Source organism: Oncorhynchus kisutch, linkage group LG6 (assembly GCF_002021735.2).
Source record: "Oncorhynchus kisutch isolate 150728-3 linkage group LG6, Okis_V2, whole genome shotgun sequence".
Lineage (NCBI taxonomy): Eukaryota > Metazoa > Chordata > Actinopteri > Salmoniformes > Salmonidae > Oncorhynchus > Oncorhynchus kisutch.
The window spans coordinates 1,155,928-1,173,879 of NC_034179.2; the positions used below are offsets into that span (position 1 = coordinate 1,155,928).

The window sequence follows — 17,952 nt, forward strand, 5'->3', positions numbered from 1 at the left end:
TGTCTGTACATAGCGCCGGTCTGAGACAGAACCTAGGTCAGTGTGTCTGTACATAGGGCTTGTCTGAGACAGAACCTAGGTCAGTGTGTCTGTACATAGGGCTTGTCTGAGACAGAACCTAGGTCAGTGTGTCTGTACATAGGGCTTGTCTGAGACAGAACCTAGGTCAGTGTGTCTGTACATAGTGCCGGTCTGAGACAGAACCTAGGGCAGTGTGTCTGTACATAGGGCTGGTCTGAGACAGAACCTAGGTCAGTGTGTCTGTACATAGGGCTTGTCTGAGACAGAACCTAGGTCAGTGTGTCTGTACATAGGGCTTGTCTGAGACAGAACCTAGGTCAGTGTGTCTGTACATAGGGCTTGTCTGAGACAGAACCTAGGTCAGTGTGTCTGTACATAGGGCTGGTCTGAGACAGAACCTAGGTCAGTGTGTCTGTACATAGGGCTTGTCTGAGACAGACCCTAGGTCAGTGTGTCTGTACATAGGGCTTGTCTGAGACAGAACCTAGGTCAGTGTGTCTGTACATAGGGCTTGTCTGAGACAGAACCTAGGTCAGTGTGTCTGTACATAGGGCTTGTCTGAGACAGAACCTAGGTCAGTGTGTCTGTACATAGGGCTTGTCTGAGACAGAACCTAGGTCAGTGTGTCTGTACATAGGGCTTGTCTGAGACAGAACCTAGGTCAGTGTGTCTGTACATAGGGCTTGTCTGAGACAGAACCCAGTGTTTCTGTACATAGGGCTTGTCTGAGACAGAACCTTTGGTAAAAACGGTTTCTGGAACTTCACTGAAGAAATGGAAGGTTGCTGACCTGTGTTTTATACAGCTGAATGGATTCTCTATGTTCAATTAAAGACAATATGAGTCATTGGTAGTACTAGTCATGATCACTTTTTTTATAAACATGATTACACACAAGACATTTTTCAGAAACATGCCATTTTAAACACTCTTCACAAGTGCAAAGGTTTGATGCAGTCTTGTTATCCCAGTATCTATTCATCAACACAGAAACCTAACTACCTATTCATCAACACAGAAACCTAACACGACCTATTCACCAACACAGAAACCTAACACTACCTATTCATCAACACAGAAACCTAACACTACCTATTCATCAACACAGAAACCTAACACGACCTATTCATCAACACAGAAACCTAACACTACCTATTCATCAACACAGAAACCTAACATTACCTATTCACCAACACAGAAACCTAACACTACCTATTCATCAACACAGCACCTTAACCCTAGCCTCAGTTAGATGAGGAACACAGCAGCCATAGTTAGATGGAGTGTGGGACTAGAGGAGGTGTTACAGTCTGGTGTGGGACTAGAGGTGGTGTTACAGTCTGGTGTGGGACTAGAGGTGTTAGTCTGGTATGGGACTAGAGGTGTTACAGTCTGGTGTGGGACTAGAGGTGTTACAGTCTGGTGTGGGACTAGAGGAGGTGTTACAGTCTGGTGTGGGACTAGAGGAGGTGTTACAGTCTGGTGTGGGACTAGAGGAGGTGTTACAGTCTGGTGTGGGACTAGAGGTGTTACAGTCTGGTGTGGGACTAGAGGAGGTGTTAGTCTGGTGTGGGACTAGAGGAGGTGTTAGTCTGGTGTGGGACTAGAGGAGGTGTTAGTCTGGTGTGGGACTAGAGGAGGTGTTACAGTCTGGTGTGGGACTAGAGGAGGTGTTAGTCTGGTGTGGGACTAGAGGAGGTGTTAGTCTGGTGTGGGACTAGAGGAGGTGTTAGTCTGGTGTGGGACTAGAGGAGGTGTTACAGTCTGGTGTGGGACTAGAGGAGGTGTTACAGTCTGGTGTGGGACTAGAGGAGGTGTTATTCTGGTGTGGGACTAGAGGAGGTGTTACAGTCTGGTGTGGGACTAGAGGAGGTGTTACAGTCTAGTGTGGGACTAGAGGAGTTGTTACAGTCTGGTGTGGGACTAGAGGAGAGTTAGTCTGGTGTGGGACTAGAGGAGGTGTTAGTCTGGTATGGGACCAGATGAGGTGTTAGTCTGGTATGGGACTAGAGGAGGTGTTACAGTCTGGTGTGGGACTAGAGGAGGTGTTACAGTCTGGTGTGGGACTAGAGGAGGTGTTAGTCTGGTGTGGGACTAGAGGAGGTGTTAGTCTGGTGTGGGACTAGAGGAGGTTTTACAGTCTGGTGTGGGACTAGAGGAGGTGTTAATCTGGTGTGGGACTAGAGGAGGTGTTAGTCTGGTGTGGGACTAGAGGTGTTAGTCTGGTGTGGGACTAGAGGTGGTGTTACAGTCTGGTGTGGGACTATAGGTGTTAGTCTGGTGTGGGACTAGAGGAGGTGTTACAGTCTGGTGTGGGACTAGAGGAGGTGTTACAGTCTGGTGTGGGACTAGAGGAGGTGTTACAGTCTGGTGTGGGACTAGAGGTGTCAGTCTGGTGTGGGACCAGAGGAGGTGTTACAGTCTGGTGTGGGACTAGAGGTGTCAGTCTGGTGTGGGACTAGAGGTGTTAGAGTCTGGTGTGGGACTGCAACATGATGAGATATACCCATGTCTAAATGATCTAATAGTGAGAGAATCATAGTTAAAGGATGTGTTGGAGGATGTGGTCCACAGCTTGAGTGAAGCTGTCACAGGTCAGGTATGGTGGAGGATTAATTTTACCCTCATCTCCCACTCTGTATTTACCTATAGAAGACAACATGCTATGAATCAATAGAAATGATTGGCATTAGTTGCTTTTAGAATGCTTTTAAAGAGGTTTTCTATGAGTTATGAAGCGATGTCATGTCTCTTACCGGTTCTGACTACAATTCCCAGCATGCCAATGTTTTGAGCCCCGCCCACGTCGTCTCTGGCGTCCTGTAAAGGGGGGGGTAGATATTGAACAATATTGTTAAACAGATTGACGTTAGATATAAATTGCAGTTAGATTGTGGATTCTATCAATGTAATGTCTGCATCTTTTCCAATCCCCCATACAGTGGCAACAATAACCTCAACCAAATGTTTTCTGTAGTTGTGGATCAGACCTGCAAAATGGTCAGGAGGAATGTTGGACCATTCCTCTTTACAAAACTGTTTCAGTTCAGCAATATTCTTGGGATGTCTGGTGTGAACTGGTCTCTTGAGGTCATGCCACAGCATCTCAATCGGGTTGAGGTCAGGACTCTGACTGGGCCACTCCAGAATAGAGGCATGGCCGTTTAATTAGGGACAATTTCAAGTTTTCGTAACAAATCGGTAATCAGCATTTTTGGACGCCGATTAAATTGCACTCCACGAGGAGACTGCGTGGCAGGCTGACCACTTGTTACGCGAGTGCAGCAAGGAGCCAAGGTAAGTTGCTAGCTAGCATTAAACTTATCTTTTTCTTGCCACTGTGTGTGCGTGTGTGTATGTATAAATATATATTATTTTAAATATAGTTTTTATATATTTTCCTTTATTATTTTCCGCTAACCCTACCACCCCTCCCCTAATTGGTGTAAACTAATGGACAACAACAGTTCATGCTTATACATTTTACAATAATATTTTTTGTTTTTAGTCCCATTCTTCAGCTCCCCTCAACCCCTCCCATCTATCTCTGAACACCATCCAGTTTCGAGTTCTATTTGCTAAATATTTTTCATCTGTGCTGTTTCACAAAAGTTCTGAACCTACAGTGGCTTCGGGAAGTATTCAGACCCCTTGAATTTTTCCACATTTTGATAGGTTACAGCCTTCTTCTAAAATGTATTAAATTGTTTTTTACCCCTCATCAATCTACACACAATACCCCATAATGTCAAAGCAAAAACAGTTTTTTAGATAGTATTTTTACAAATGTATTACAAAAAAATCATATTCACACCCTTTACTCAGTACTTTGTTGAAGCACCTTTGGCAGGGATTACAGCCTCGAGTCCTGTTGGGTATGATGCTACAAGCTTGGCACATCTGTATTTGGGGAGTTTCTCCCATTCTTCTCTACAGATCCTCTCAAGGTCTGTCAGGATGGATGGGGAGCGTCGCTGCACAGCTATTTTCAGGTCTCTCCAGAAATGTTTCATTGGGTTCAAGTCCGGGCTCTGGCTTGGCCACTCAAGGACATTCAGAGACTTGTACTGAAGCCACCCCTGCATTGTCTTGGCTGTGTGCTTAGGGTAGTTGTTCTGTTGGAAGGTGAACCTTCACCCCAGTCTGAGGCCCTGAGCGCTCTGGACCAGGTTATCATCATCAAGGATCTCTCTGTACTTTGCTCAGTACTCGATCCTTACTAGTGTGGTGGCATATTTCTGCTTTACCAAATGAGGAGAGTTACAAACTACACACCAGTCAGAGTTATACTTAAACTACATCTTTAATAATAATAATGATAAGCTTTGCAATAGCATTTGACTTTCAGCAATTCACTATTTCTAATGAACCATTGAGAAGTGACTACAGAAAAGTACAAAGATCTTTTATAGCCAAGATACACCCCTCTCAACTTACACTGACGAACCACAGATCTTAGGAACAGTTCACAAAGGTTAAGATTTGTATGACAGATATCTATAAAACATAGCAGACAGTTACTGCTGTGTCAACAGTTTTCATTGTAAAGACCAGTGTCTGGCCCCCTCTCTCCAATAGGGAACCTGTCTCTCCCTGGTACGGCATAGAACAGAACCATTAGCTCATGTAATCTGGAATGCTCTTTAGGTTTTATCACCCCAAAGACATCGTAAATCTCCTCTGTCCGTGTTATCTCATAGAGGCCCATCCTCAGTGGAACACACACACAAAATACTCTATTCTGTCGAATGTAACAACTATTATAATGTAATACAAGCATTATAACAATCTTACAAGCATTATAACATAATCTTGCAATTTCCCACGACACTAGTTCCCCAGTCCCTTCCGCTGAAAAACATCCCCACAGCATGATTCTGCCATCACCGGTCTTCACCGTAGGGATGGTGCCAGGTTTCCTCCAGACGTGACACTTGGCATTCAGGCCAAAGAGTTCAATCTAGTTCATCCGGATAGCCTCAGACAACAACATTGATCCGAACGCTGACTCGGTGAGTGAGTTTATTAGCAAGTGCATCGGTGATGATGTACCCAAGGTGACTATTAAAATCTTCCCCAACCAGAAACCGTGGATTGATGGCAGCATTCGTGCAAAACTGAAAGCGCGAACCACTGCTTTAAATCATGGCAAGGCGACCTTAAACATGACCGGATACAAACATTGTAGCTATTCCCTCCGCAAGGCAATCAAACAACCTAAGCGTCAGTATAGAGACAAAGTAGAGTCGCAATTCAATGGCTCAAACAGGAGACGTATGTGGCAGGGTCTACAGTCAATCACAGACTACAAAAAGAAAACCAGCCCCGTTGCAGACACCGACGTCTTGCGCTCAGACAAACTAAACAACTTCTTTGCTCGCTTTGAGGACAATACAGTGCCACTGACACGGCCTGCTACCAAAACCTGCGGGCTCTCCTTCACCGCAGCCAACGTGAGTAAAACATTTAAACGTGTTAATCCTCGCAAGGCTGCTGGCCCAGACGGCATTCCTAGTCAAGTCTTCAGAGCATGCGCAGACCAGCTGGCTGGTGTGTTTACGGACATATTCAATCAATCCCTATCCCAGTCTGCTGTTCCCACATGCTTCAAGCGGGCCACCATTGTTCCTGTTCCCAAGAAAGCGAAGGTAACTGAGCTAAATGACTATCGCCCCGTAGCACTCACTCCCGTCATCATGAAGTGCTTTGAGAGACTAGTCAAGGATCATATTACCTCCACCCGACCTGACACCCTAGACCCACTCCAATTTGCAATTACACTGCACACTGCCCTAACCCATCTGGACAAGAGGAATACCTATGTAAGAATGCTGTTAATCGATTACAGCTCAGCATTTAACACCATAGTACCCTCCAAACTTGTCATTAAGCTCGAGACCCTGGGTCTCAACCCTGCCCTTTGCAACTGGGTCCTGGACTTTGACGGGCCGCCCCCAGGTGGTGAGGGTAGGAAACAACATCTCCACCCCGCTGATCCTCAACACTGGGGCCACACAAGGGTGCGTTCTCAGCCCTCTCCTGTACTCCCTGTTCACCCATGACTGCGTGGCCATGCACGCCTCCAACTCAATCATCAAGTTTGCAGACGACACTACAGTGGTAGGCTTGATTACCAACAAAGACGAGACGGCCTACAGGGAGGTGGTGAGGGCACGGTCAAAACTAGAAGCACAAGCATTTTGTTACACTCGCATTAACATCTGCTAACCATGTGTATGTGACCAATCAAATGTGATTTGACCAGAGAAGCTTGTTTCTCATGGTCTGAGAGTCTTTTAGGTGCATTTTGGCAAACTCCAAGTGGGCTGTCATGTGCCTTTTACTGAGGAGTGGCTTCCGTCTGGCCACTCTAAAATAAAGGCCTAATTAGTGGAGTGCTACAGAGATGGTTGTCCTTCTGGAAGGTTCTCCCTTCTCCACAGAGGAACTCTAGAGCTCTGTCGGGTTCTTGGTCACCTCCCTGACCAAGGTCCTTCTCCCCCGATTGCTCAGTTTGGCTGGGAGGCCAGCTCTAGGAAGAGGCTTGGTGGTTCCAAACTTCTTCCATTTAAGACTGATGGAGGCCAATGTGTTCTTGGGAACCTTCAATACTGCAGAATGTTGTTTGTACCCTTCCCCAGATGTGTTTCTTGACACAATCCTGTCTCCGAGCTCTATGGTGTCAGATCAATTCTATAAGAAGAGAGACTGCAGATTTTTTCAAACAACATATTTATTTGCAAAAATGAAGCAATCAACCATCACTAAGAGTTGAATGCTCATCGAACAGAGCTGTCAGGTTTTTAGAAATATTTGCAAATGTATTAAAAATAAAAACTGAAATAAAAGAAACGTCCCCTTTTCAGGACCCTTTCAAAGATAAACATCCAAATAACTTCACAGATCTTCATTGTAAAGGGTTTAAACACTGTTTCCCATGCTTGTTCAATGAACCATAAACAATTAATGAACATGCACCTGTGGAACGGTCGTTAAGACACTAACAGCTTACAGATGGTAGGCAATTAAGGTCACAGTTATAAAAAGTTAGGACACTAAAGAGGCCTTTCTACTAACTCTGAAAAACACCAAAAGAAAGATGCCCAGGGTCCCTGCTCATCTGAGTGAACGTGCTGCAAGGAGGCATGAGGACTGCAGATGTGGCCAGAGCAATAAATTGTAATGTCCATACTGTGAGATGCCTAAGACAGCGCTACAGGGAGACAGGACGGACAGCTGATCGTCCTCGCAGTGGCAGACCACGTGTAACAACACCTGCACAGGATCTGTACATCCGAACATCACACCTGCGGGACCGGTACAGGATGGCAACAACAACTGCCCTAGTTAAACCAGGAATGCACAATCCCTCCATCAGTGCTCAGACTGTCCGCAATAGGCTGAGAGAGGCTGGACTGAGGCCTGTTGTAAGGCAGGTCCTCACCAGACATCACCGGCAACAACGTCACCTATGGGCACAAACCCATTGTCGCTGGAACAGACAGGACTGGCAAAAAGTGATCTTCACTGATGAGTTGCGGTTTTGTCTCACCAGGGGTGATGGTTGGATTCACGTTTATCGTCGAAGGAATAAGCGTTACACCAAGGCCTGTACTCTGGAGCGGGATCAATTTGGAGGTGGAGGGTCCGTCATGGTCTGGGGTGGTGTGTCATAGCATCATCGGACTGACCTTGTTGTCATTGCAGGCAATCTCAACACTGTGCGTTACAGGGAATCTCAGCAATCACTGCCTCATTGCCTTCGTGCGCAATGGGTCCACGGTCAAACGACCACCCCTCATCACTGTCAAACGCTCCATAAAACACTTCAGCGAGCAGTCCTTTCTAATCGTATGGAAAGTTACTGAGTCAGACAAGGGGTGGATAGAGAACTGGCTGTATGGAAAGTTACTGAGTCAGACAAGGGGAAGGGTGGATAGAGAACTGGCTGTATGGAAAGTTACTGAGTCAGACAAGGGGAAGGGTGGATAGAGAACTGGCTGTATGGAAAGTTACTGAGTCAGACAAGGGTGGATAGAGAACTGGCTGTATGGAAAGTTACTGAGTCAGACAAGGGGTGGATAGAGAACTGGCTGTATGGAAAGTTACTGAGTCAGACAAGGGGAAGGGTGGATAGAGAACTGGCTGTATGGAAAGTTACTGAGTCAGACAAGGGGAAGGGTGGATAGAGAACTGGCTGTATGGAAAGTTACTGAGTCAGACAAGGGTGGATAGAGAACTGGCTGTATGGAAAGTTACTGAGTCAGACAAGGGGAAGGGTGGATAGAGAACTGGCTGTATGGAAAGTTACTGAGTCAGACAAGGGGTGGATAGAGAACTGGCTGTATGGAAAGTTACTGAGTCAGACAAGGGGTGGATAGAGAACTGGCTGTATGGAAAGTTACTGACTCAGACAAGGGGAAGGGTGGATAGAGAACTGGCTGTATGGAAAGTTACTGAGTCAGACAAGGGAAGGGGTGATAGAGAACTGGCTGTATGGAAAGTTACTGAGTCAGACAAGGGAAGGGGTGATAGAGAACTGGCTGTATGGAAAGTTACTGAGTCAGACAAAGGTGGATAGAGAACTGGCTGTATGGAAAGTTACTGAGTCAGACAAGGGGAAGTGCAGAAAGTTCACATTATGTTCCTAAGGAGGGAGGCAAAGGGCACCAGTCTAGTTAGTTTCTGATAAGGCAGACCAGCTGTGGAACTATGGAGGAGCAAGGAATTCAGCTGGAGGTCAAGTCAATAGCTGAAGTGAGAAGAAACCTCTGGGAGGGGGTCCAGAGGGGCCCACCACAACAACCCTCCTACTACAGTCCTATCTCACACATACACCTCTACGCCCATGAAGGTTCAAGCATCAGGCAGGACCATGTCTACACCAGTGAGATGAAAAATGTAGTTCCCACTTAGCAACAGAGATGTATTGGCTGTCTAGATCTGTAAGGAGGTGACTATTAGGATGTTATAAATATGTGATTGTGAAAGCAGACCTTGTCTTTGTAGATGTATGTCCCAATGGGTGAATTAACTTGGTTTGACCACTTCCTATTCATCCATTTGAGTTTTTACTATGTTTGCTCAGAACCTAACACGATGAATTGGAACGCTGACTAAGCCAGGCCTAATCGCCCAACATCAGTGCCCGACCTCACTAATACTCTTGTGGCTGAATGGAAGCAAGTCCCCTCAGCAATGTTCCAACATCTAGTGGAAGGCCTTCCCAGAAGAGTGGAGGCTGTTATAGCAGCAAAGAGGGGACCAACACCATATTAATGCCCATGATTTTGGAGTGAGATGTTTGACGAGCAGGTGTCCACATACGTTTGGTCATGTTGTGCATCTGTATTCCCAGTCATGTGAAATCCATAGATTAGGGCCTAATAAATTTATTTCAAATGACTGATTTCCTCATATAAACTGTAACTCAGTAAAATCTTTGAAATTGTTGCATGTTGCATTTATATTTTTGTTAATTGTAGATAACCCTAACCCAACTATATAGGGAACAGGGTACTATTTGGGAGTCCTCCAGTGTGACTCACGTCTCCAATCATGATGGCCTCTTCAGGACAACAGCCAATGTCCCTCAGAGCCTCCAGGAAGAATGTCCCCTCAGGCTTCCCCACAACGGTGGCTTGACAGTCTGTAGCGTACTCTAACCCTGTCACAAAGGCTCCGGGGCCCAGCGCCAGACCATCCTTCCTCTTATAATACCTGGCCTTATGGATGGCTATGAGGGGGGCCCCGTCTAGAACCAGCCTGGTAGATAGAAGAAAAGAGTTTTATTTGATGTGTACTAAGGCAGCTGAGACTCACATACAAGAAAACACATGTAAAGCAATAAATAGAGATGTGACAGTGGGGTCTGAAATGATTAATACCCATGATCAATAATGACTGTAAAACAGATCAAATACCGAGCTATATTCCTCAAACAGTAAATGTATCGACACGTGTAGAGATTCTTATAAATAAAGTAGTAAAAAGTTTAGTTTTTGGTCCCATATTCATAGCATGCAGTGACTACACCAAGCTAGAGACTCAACTTGAACAACCGTGTTGATGCATTTGCAGTTTGTTTTGTTGTGCCCAATAGAAATTCAGCAGAGAAAAAAGCATGTATTGTCATTTGTCACTTTTACTGGAAATAACAATATCATATATTTCTAAACATTTCTACATTAATGTGGATGCTACCATGACTACGGATAATCCTGAATGAGTGAGAAATGTACAGATGATCAAAGATTTGTATTTATTATCGATCCCCAGTAGCTGCTGTCAAGCTAGCAGCTACTCTTCTTGGGGTCTGGAAAAATGAAGGCAGTTATAGAATTTTAAAAACATTACAATACATTCATAACATGTTATCATGTGTGTGTATGCATGTATCTGTGCCTATGTGTGTCTCTTCACAGTCCATGCTGTTCCACAAGGTGTTTTTCTATCTGGTTTTGTTTTTTTAATCTGCTTGCATCAGTTACCTGATGTTGAATAGAGTTCCATGTAGTCATGGCTCTATGTAGTACTGTGCGCCTCCCATAGTCTGTTCTGGACTTGGGGACTGTGAAGAGACCTCTGGTGGCATGTCTTGTGGGGTTTGCATGGGTGTCTGCCTTGTTCTGAGACAATTGCAATTTTCCCAAGTCCCTCTGTTGTATCAATATGATTTGAACATGAGTTTACAATTCAGGGTTACTCCAAGCAGTTTAGTCACTTCAACTTCTACAGTTTCCACATTATTTAGTTGAGGTTTAGTCAATGATGTGTCCCAAATATAAATATTTAAAAAACTAAAAGTATTGTGACTAACTTCTCCCTTGCCACCCACTCTGAAACTAAGTGCAGCTCTTTGTTAAGTGTTGCAGTCATTTCAGTCGCTGTAGTAGCTGACGTGTATAGTGTTGAGATTGCCACATACATAGACAAACTGACTTTACTCCCAGGACTGCGGATTGTCCCGGGTTTGTGGCAGTCTAGATCCCTGCTGTTTGTTGTGTTCAACCTTCCCTGTGACCTGCCCTGTCTGGAACTGCGAGGAGTAACAGCGTAGCCTACATTGCTACCATGACAAAGACCAACGCCAGTGGGAGTATTGTTGAGGACAGTGGTGTCTCTCTATCACACGTGAAGGATCTTTTAAAATTAACAAAAAGAGACTACACACAGTTGTTACAACAACAAGAAAATAGCTTAAAGTGTTTTGTCCAAATACTCATGGATTCTACTAATAAAAGAATGGACGACCTGACCAGAGAGGTCCAGGACCTGAAGAACAGTTTGCAGTTCTACCAGGGTCAGCTCGGTGAGTTGAAACATGAGAGCAACAAGATGACAGCAATCTGTAAGTCATTGAGAGAGGACATCAGTTCTGTGTGTGAATCCATGATTACAATGACAGATAAATCAGACTCGAAGGACAATCAAGACGGAGCAACATGGTTCTGGACGGAATTGTAGAATCTCCACATGAGACCTGGACGGAGTCTGAGGACAAAGTGAGGGAAATGATTCTCTGAGAAATTGAAGATGGACCACAGGAAGATTGAGGTGATAGGCCCAGGCCGATAGTGGTCAAGTTCCTGAGGTTCAAGGACAAGGTAGCGGTTCTGGAAAGAGCCAATAACTTTAGAGGAATGTATATCTTCCTCAACGAGGACTAACCTGAAGCAGTGTGCCAGAAGAGGAAAGAACTGATCCCAGCAATGAAAGCTGCCAGAGCGCGTGGGGACATTGCTTACATCCGCTACGACAGGCTCATTGTCAAGAAGCCTGGTAGGGATGAGAGAGCCAAGACTATGGGTTCGTAGCTTCAACCCCGCAGCGCACAAGCACCAATTTATTTGTATTTACTTATTTTTTTAATTTAACTAGTCACGTCAGTTAAGAACAAATTCTTATTTACAATGACGGCCTAGGAACAGTGGGATAACTAACCAAAAGGCAAAAGACCTCCTGCGGGGACGGGGATTATAAAAAATATATACAGTGCCTTGCGAAAGTATTCGGCCCCCTTGAACTTTGCGACCTTTTGCCACATTTCAGGCTTCAAACATAAAGATATAAAACTGTATTTTTTTGTGAAGATTCAACAACAAGTGGGACACAATCATGAAGTGGAACGACATTTATTGGATATTTCAAACTTTTTTAACAAATCAAAAACGGAAAAATTGGGCGTGCAAAATTATTCAGCCCCTTTACTTTCAGTGCAGCAAACTCTCTCCAGAAGTTCAGTGAGGATCTCTGAATGATCCAATGATGACCTAAATGACTAATGATGATAAATACAATCCACCTGTGTGGCCCAGCGCCAGACCATCCTTCCTCTTATAATACCTGGCCTTATGGATGGCTATGAGGGGGGCCCCGTCTAGAACCAGCCTGGTAGATAGAAGAAAAGAGTTTTATTTGATGTGTACTAAGGCAGCTGAGACTCACATACAAGAAAACACATGTAAAGCAATAAATAGAGATGTGACAGTGGGGTCTGAAATGATTAATACCCATGATCAATAATGACTGTAAAACAGATCAAATACCGAGCTATATTCCTCAAACAGTAAATGTATCGACACGTGTAGAGATTCTTATAAATAAAGTAGTAAAAAGTTTAGTTTTTGGTCCCATATTCATAGCATGCAGTGACTACACCAAGCTAGAGACTCAACTTGAACAACCGTGTTGATGCATTTGCAGTTTGTTTTGTTGTGCCCAATAGAAATTCAGCAGAGAAAAAAGCATGTATTGTCATTTGTCACTTTTACTGGAAATAACAATATCATATATTTCTAAACATTTCTACATTAATGTGGATGCTACCATGACTACGGATAATCCTGAATGAGTGAGAAATGTACAGATGATCAAAGATTTGTATTTATTATCGATCCCCAGTAGCTGCTGTCAAGCTAGCAGCTACTCTTCTTGGGGTCTGGAAAAATGAAGGCAGTTATAGAATTTTAAAAACATTACAATACATTCATAACATGTTATCATGTGTGTGTATGCATGTATCTGTGCCTATGTGTGTCTCTTCACAGTCCATGCTGTTCCACAAGGTGTTTTTCTATCTGGTTTTGTTTTTTTAATCTGCTTGCATCAGTTACCTGATGTTGAATAGAGTTCCATGTAGTCATGGCTCTATGTAGTACTGTGCGCCTCCCATAGTCTGTTCTGGACTTGGGGACTGTGAAGAGACCTCTGGTGGCATGTCTTGTGGGGTTTGCATGGGTGTCTGCCTTGTTCTGAGACAATTGCAATTTTCCCAAGTCCCTCTGTTGTATCAATATGATTTGAACATGAGTTTACAATTCAGGGTTACTCCAAGCAGTTTAGTCACTTCAACTTCTACAGTTTCCACATTATTTAGTTGAGGTTTAGTCAATGATGTGTCCCAAATATAAATATTTAAAAAACTAAAAGTATTGTGACTAACTTCTCCCTTGCCACCCACTCTGAAACTAAGTGCAGCTCTTTGTTAAGTGTTGCAGTCATTTCAGTCGCTGTAGTAGCTGACGTGTATAGTGTTGAGATTGCCACATACATAGACAAACTGACTTTACTCCCAGGACTGCGGATTGTCCCGGGTTTGTGGCAGTCTAGATCCCTGCTGTTTGTTGTGTTCAACCTTCCCTGTGACCTGCCCTGTCTGGAACTGCGAGGAGTAACAGCGTAGCCTACATTGCTACCATGACAAAGACCAACGCCAGTGGGAGTATTGTTGAGGACAGTGGTGTCTCTCTATCACACGTGAAGGATCTTTTAAAATTAACAAAAAGAGACTACACACAGTTGTTACAACAACAAGAAAATAGCTTAAAGTGTTTTGTCCAAATACTCATGGATTCTACTAATAAAAGAATGGACGACCTGACCAGAGAGGTCCAGGACCTGAAGAACAGTTTGCAGTTCTACCAGGGTCAGCTCGGTGAGTTGAAACATGAGAGCAACAAGATGACAGCAATCTGTAAGTCATTGAGAGAGGACATCAGTTCTGTGTGTGAATCCATGATTACAATGACAGATAAATCAGACTCGAAGGACAATCAAGACGGAGCAACATGGTTCTGGACGGAATTGTAGAATCTCCACATGAGACCTGGACGGAGTCTGAGGACAAAGTGAGGGAAATGATTCTCTGAGAAATTGAAGATGGACCACAGGAAGATTGAGGTGATAGGCCCAGGCCGATAGTGGTCAAGTTCCTGAGGTTCAAGGACAAGGTAGCGGTTCTGGAAAGAGCCAATAACTTTAGAGGAATGTATATCTTCCTCAACGAGGACTAACCTGAAGCAGTGTGCCAGAAGAGGAAAGAACTGATCCCAGCAATGAAAGCTGCCAGAGCGCGTGGGGACATTGCTTACATCCGCTACGACAGGCTCATTGTCAAGAAGCCTGGTAGGGATGAGAGAGCCAAGACTATGGGTTCGTAGCTTCAACCCCGCAGCGCACAAGCACCAATTTATTTGTATTTACTTATTTTTTTAATTTAACTAGTCACGTCAGTTAAGAACAAATTCTTATTTACAATGACGGCCTAGGAACAGTGGGATAACTAACCAAAAGGCAAAAGACCTCCTGCGGGGACGGGGATTATAAAAAATATATACAGTGCCTTGCGAAAGTATTCGGCCCCCTTGAACTTTGCGACCTTTTGCCACATTTCAGGCTTCAAACATAAAGATATAAAACTGTATTTTTTTGTGAAGATTCAACAACAAGTGGGACACAATCATGAAGTGGAACGACATTTATTGGATATTTCAAACTTTTTTAACAAATCAAAAACGGAAAAATTGGGCGTGCAAAATTATTCAGCCCCTTTACTTTCAGTGCAGCAAACTCTCTCCAGAAGTTCAGTGAGGATCTCTGAATGATCCAATGATGACCTAAATGACTAATGATGATAAATACAATCCACCTGTGTGTAATCAAGTCTCCGTATAAATGCACCTGCACTCTGATAGTCTCAGAGGTCCGTTAAAAGCGCAGAGAGCATCATGAAGAACAAGGAACACTCCAGGCAGGTCTGAGATACTGTTGTGAAGAAGTTTAAAGCCGGATTTGGATACAAAAATATTTCCCAAGCTTTAAACATCCCAAGGATTATGACATTGAAGGTTGTGCAATGTAACAGGAATATTTTTCCCACAATAAGTTGGGTGAATTTTGGCCGTTTCCTCTTGACAGAGCTGGTGTAACTGAGTCAGGTTTGTAGGCCTCCTTGCTCGCACATGCTTTTTTAGTTCTGCCAAAATTAATTCTATACACATTTTCTATAGGATTGAGGTCAGGGCTTTGTGATGGCAACTCCAATGCCTTGACTTTGTCCTTAAGCCATTTTGCCACAACTTTGGAAGTATGTTTGGGGTTATTGTCCATTGGGAAGACCCATTTGCGACCAAGCTTTAACTTCCTGACTGATGTCTTGAGATGTTGCTTCAATATATCCACATAATTTTACTTCCTCATGATGCCATCTATTTGTGAAGCGCACCAGACCCTCCTGCAGCAAAGCACCCCCACAACATGATGCTGCCACCCCTGTGCTTTACGGTTTGGATGGTGTTCTTCGGCTTGCAAGCCTCCCCCTTTTTCTCCAAACATAAAGATGGTCATTATGGCCAAACAGTTCTATATTTGTTTCATCAGACTAGAGGACATTTCTCCAAAAAGTACAATCTTTGTCCCCATGTGCAGTTGAAAACTGTAGTCTGGCTTTTTTATGGCGGTTTTGGAGCAGTGGCTTCTTCCTTGCTGAGTGGCCTTTCAGGTTATGTCGGTATAGGACTCGTTTTACTGTGGATATAGATACTTTTGTACCTGTTTCCTCCAGCATCTTCACAAGGTCCTTTACTGTTGTTCTGGGATTGATGTGCACTTTTCGCACCAAAGTACGTTCATCTCTAGGAGACAGAACGCGTCTCCTTCCTGAGCGGTATGATGGCTGTGTGGTCCCATGGTGTTTATACTTCCGTACTATTGTTTGTACAGTTGAACGTGGTACCTTCAGGCGTTTGGAAATTGCTCCCAAGGATGAACCAGACTTGTGGAGGTCTAGAATTTTTTTTCTGAGATCTTGGCTGATTTCTTTTGATTTTCCCATGATGTCAAGCTAAGAGGCACTGAGTTTGAAGGTAGGCCTTGAAATATATCCACAGGTACACCTCCAAATGACTCAAATTATGTCAATTAGCCTATCAGAAGCTTCTAAAGCCATGACATAATTTTCTGGAATTGTCCAACTGTTTAAAGGCACAGTCAACTTAGTGTATGTAAACTTCTGACCCACTGGAATTGTGATACAGTCAGTTAGAAGTGAAATAATCTGTAAACAATTGTTGGAAAAATGACTTGTGTCATGCACGAAATAGATGTCCTAACCAACTTACCAAAACTTTAGTTTGTTAACAAGAAATTTGTGGAGTGGTTGAAAAACGAGTTTTAATGACTAGAACCTAAATGTATGTAAACTTTTTACTAATACTGTAGAAATGTGTTATTAAGCTGTATCTGTACCCAGTAAGCAGTGATCACAATATAGTGTCTATTTCCAGGAAAGACAAAGTTCCAACATCTTGGCCTAAAATAGTGTATAAGAGATCATACAAAATATTTTTCTGGGACTTATGTGGATGTTAAAAATATGTGTTGGTCTAATGTGATTAATGAGGAGCATCCAGACGCTGCACTTGATGAATTTATTAAAATTGCTTCTTCCAATTATTGATAAACATACACCTGTTAAGAAACTGACTGTTAGAACTGTTAAGGCTCCATGGATTGATGAGGAACTGAAAAACTGTATGGTTGAAAGAGATGGGAGCAAAAGGAGTGGCTAATAAGTCTGGCTGTACATCTGACTGGCTGATTTACTGCAAATTGAGAAATGATGTGACTAAACTCAACAAAAAGAAGAAGAAACTTCATTACGAAGCCAAGATCAATGATCGAAAGAAACTTGAGTACTTTAAATGAAATTATTGGCAGAAAGACTAATTCAACTCCATCTTTCATTTGAATGATTATTTAATTGGCAAAGTGGGCAAACTTAGGAAACGCCAACAACGAACAGTGAGCAATTGTATTCATGCATAAAAAAACGAATGAAATAAAAGCATTGCAAGTATGCATTTTGTAAAGTTAGTGTGGGAGAGGTGTAATTGTTTTTGTTATCAATCAATAATGTCAAACCTCCTGGCATTGACAACTTAGACGGAAAGCTACTGAGGATGGTGGCTGACTATAGCCACTCCTATCTGTCATGTCTTTAATCTGAGCCTAGAAGTCCTTGTCCTCAAGGCTGGAGGGAAGACAAAGTAATTTCGCTACCCAAGAGTGGTAAAGTGACCTTTACTGGTTCTAACAGCAGACCTATAAGCTTGCTACCAGCTCTTAGCAAACTGTTGGGAAAAAATTGTGTTTGACCAAATACAATTTCTCTGTAAACCAATGAACAACAGACTTTCAGCATGCTTACAGAGAAGGGCACACAACATGTACTGCACTGAAACAAATGACTGATGATTGGTTGAAAGACATTGATAAGAAGATTGTAGGAGCTGTACTGTTAGATTTCAGCGCAGCCTTTGATATTATTGACCATAACCTGTTGTTGAAAAAACATGTGCCATATCGTGGATTCAGTGCCATCTAATAGAACTCAAAGGGTTTCCTTTAATGGAAGCTTCTCTAATGTCAAACATGTGAAGTGTACCACAGGGCAGCTCTCTTGGCCCTCTACTCTTTTGACCAATGACCTGCCACTGGCATTAAACACAGCATGTGTGTCCATGTATGCTGATAATTCAACCATATACACATCAGCAACCACAGCTAGTGAAGTCACTGAAACCCTTAACAAAGAGTTGCAGTCTGTTTTGGAATGGGTGGCCAGTAATAAACTGGTCCTGAACATCTCTA

General features: G+C 43.5%; 2 protein-coding genes across 3 annotated transcripts in view; one reads left to right on the forward strand and one right to left on the reverse strand.

Annotated features, from left to right (window-relative positions):
- Positions 1-868, forward strand: part of katnal2 (katanin p60 subunit A-like 2) — a 62,302-nt gene extending 61,434 nt beyond the window's left edge. The window contains exon 17 of the mRNA XM_031825998.1: positions 37-868. The gene's annotated coding sequence lies outside the window, so the exon portion shown is untranslated. The remainder of the gene's footprint in view (positions 1-36) is intronic.
- Positions 869-872: 4 nt separating this feature from the next.
- Positions 873-17,952, reverse strand: part of hdhd2 (haloacid dehalogenase-like hydrolase domain containing 2) — a 36,210-nt gene continuing 19,130 nt past the window's right edge. For both annotated transcript variants that reach the window (XM_020474424.2, XM_031825999.1), the window contains exons 5-7: positions 9,570-9,786; positions 2,778-2,841; positions 873-2,667 (exon numbers count right to left, since the gene is read on the reverse strand). In XM_020474424.2, coding sequence (XP_020330013.1) covers positions 2,564-2,667; positions 2,778-2,841; positions 9,570-9,786 — 385 coding nt within the window. In that variant the 3' untranslated portion in view covers positions 873-2,563. The remainder of the gene's footprint in view (positions 2,668-2,777; positions 2,842-9,569; positions 9,787-17,952) is intronic.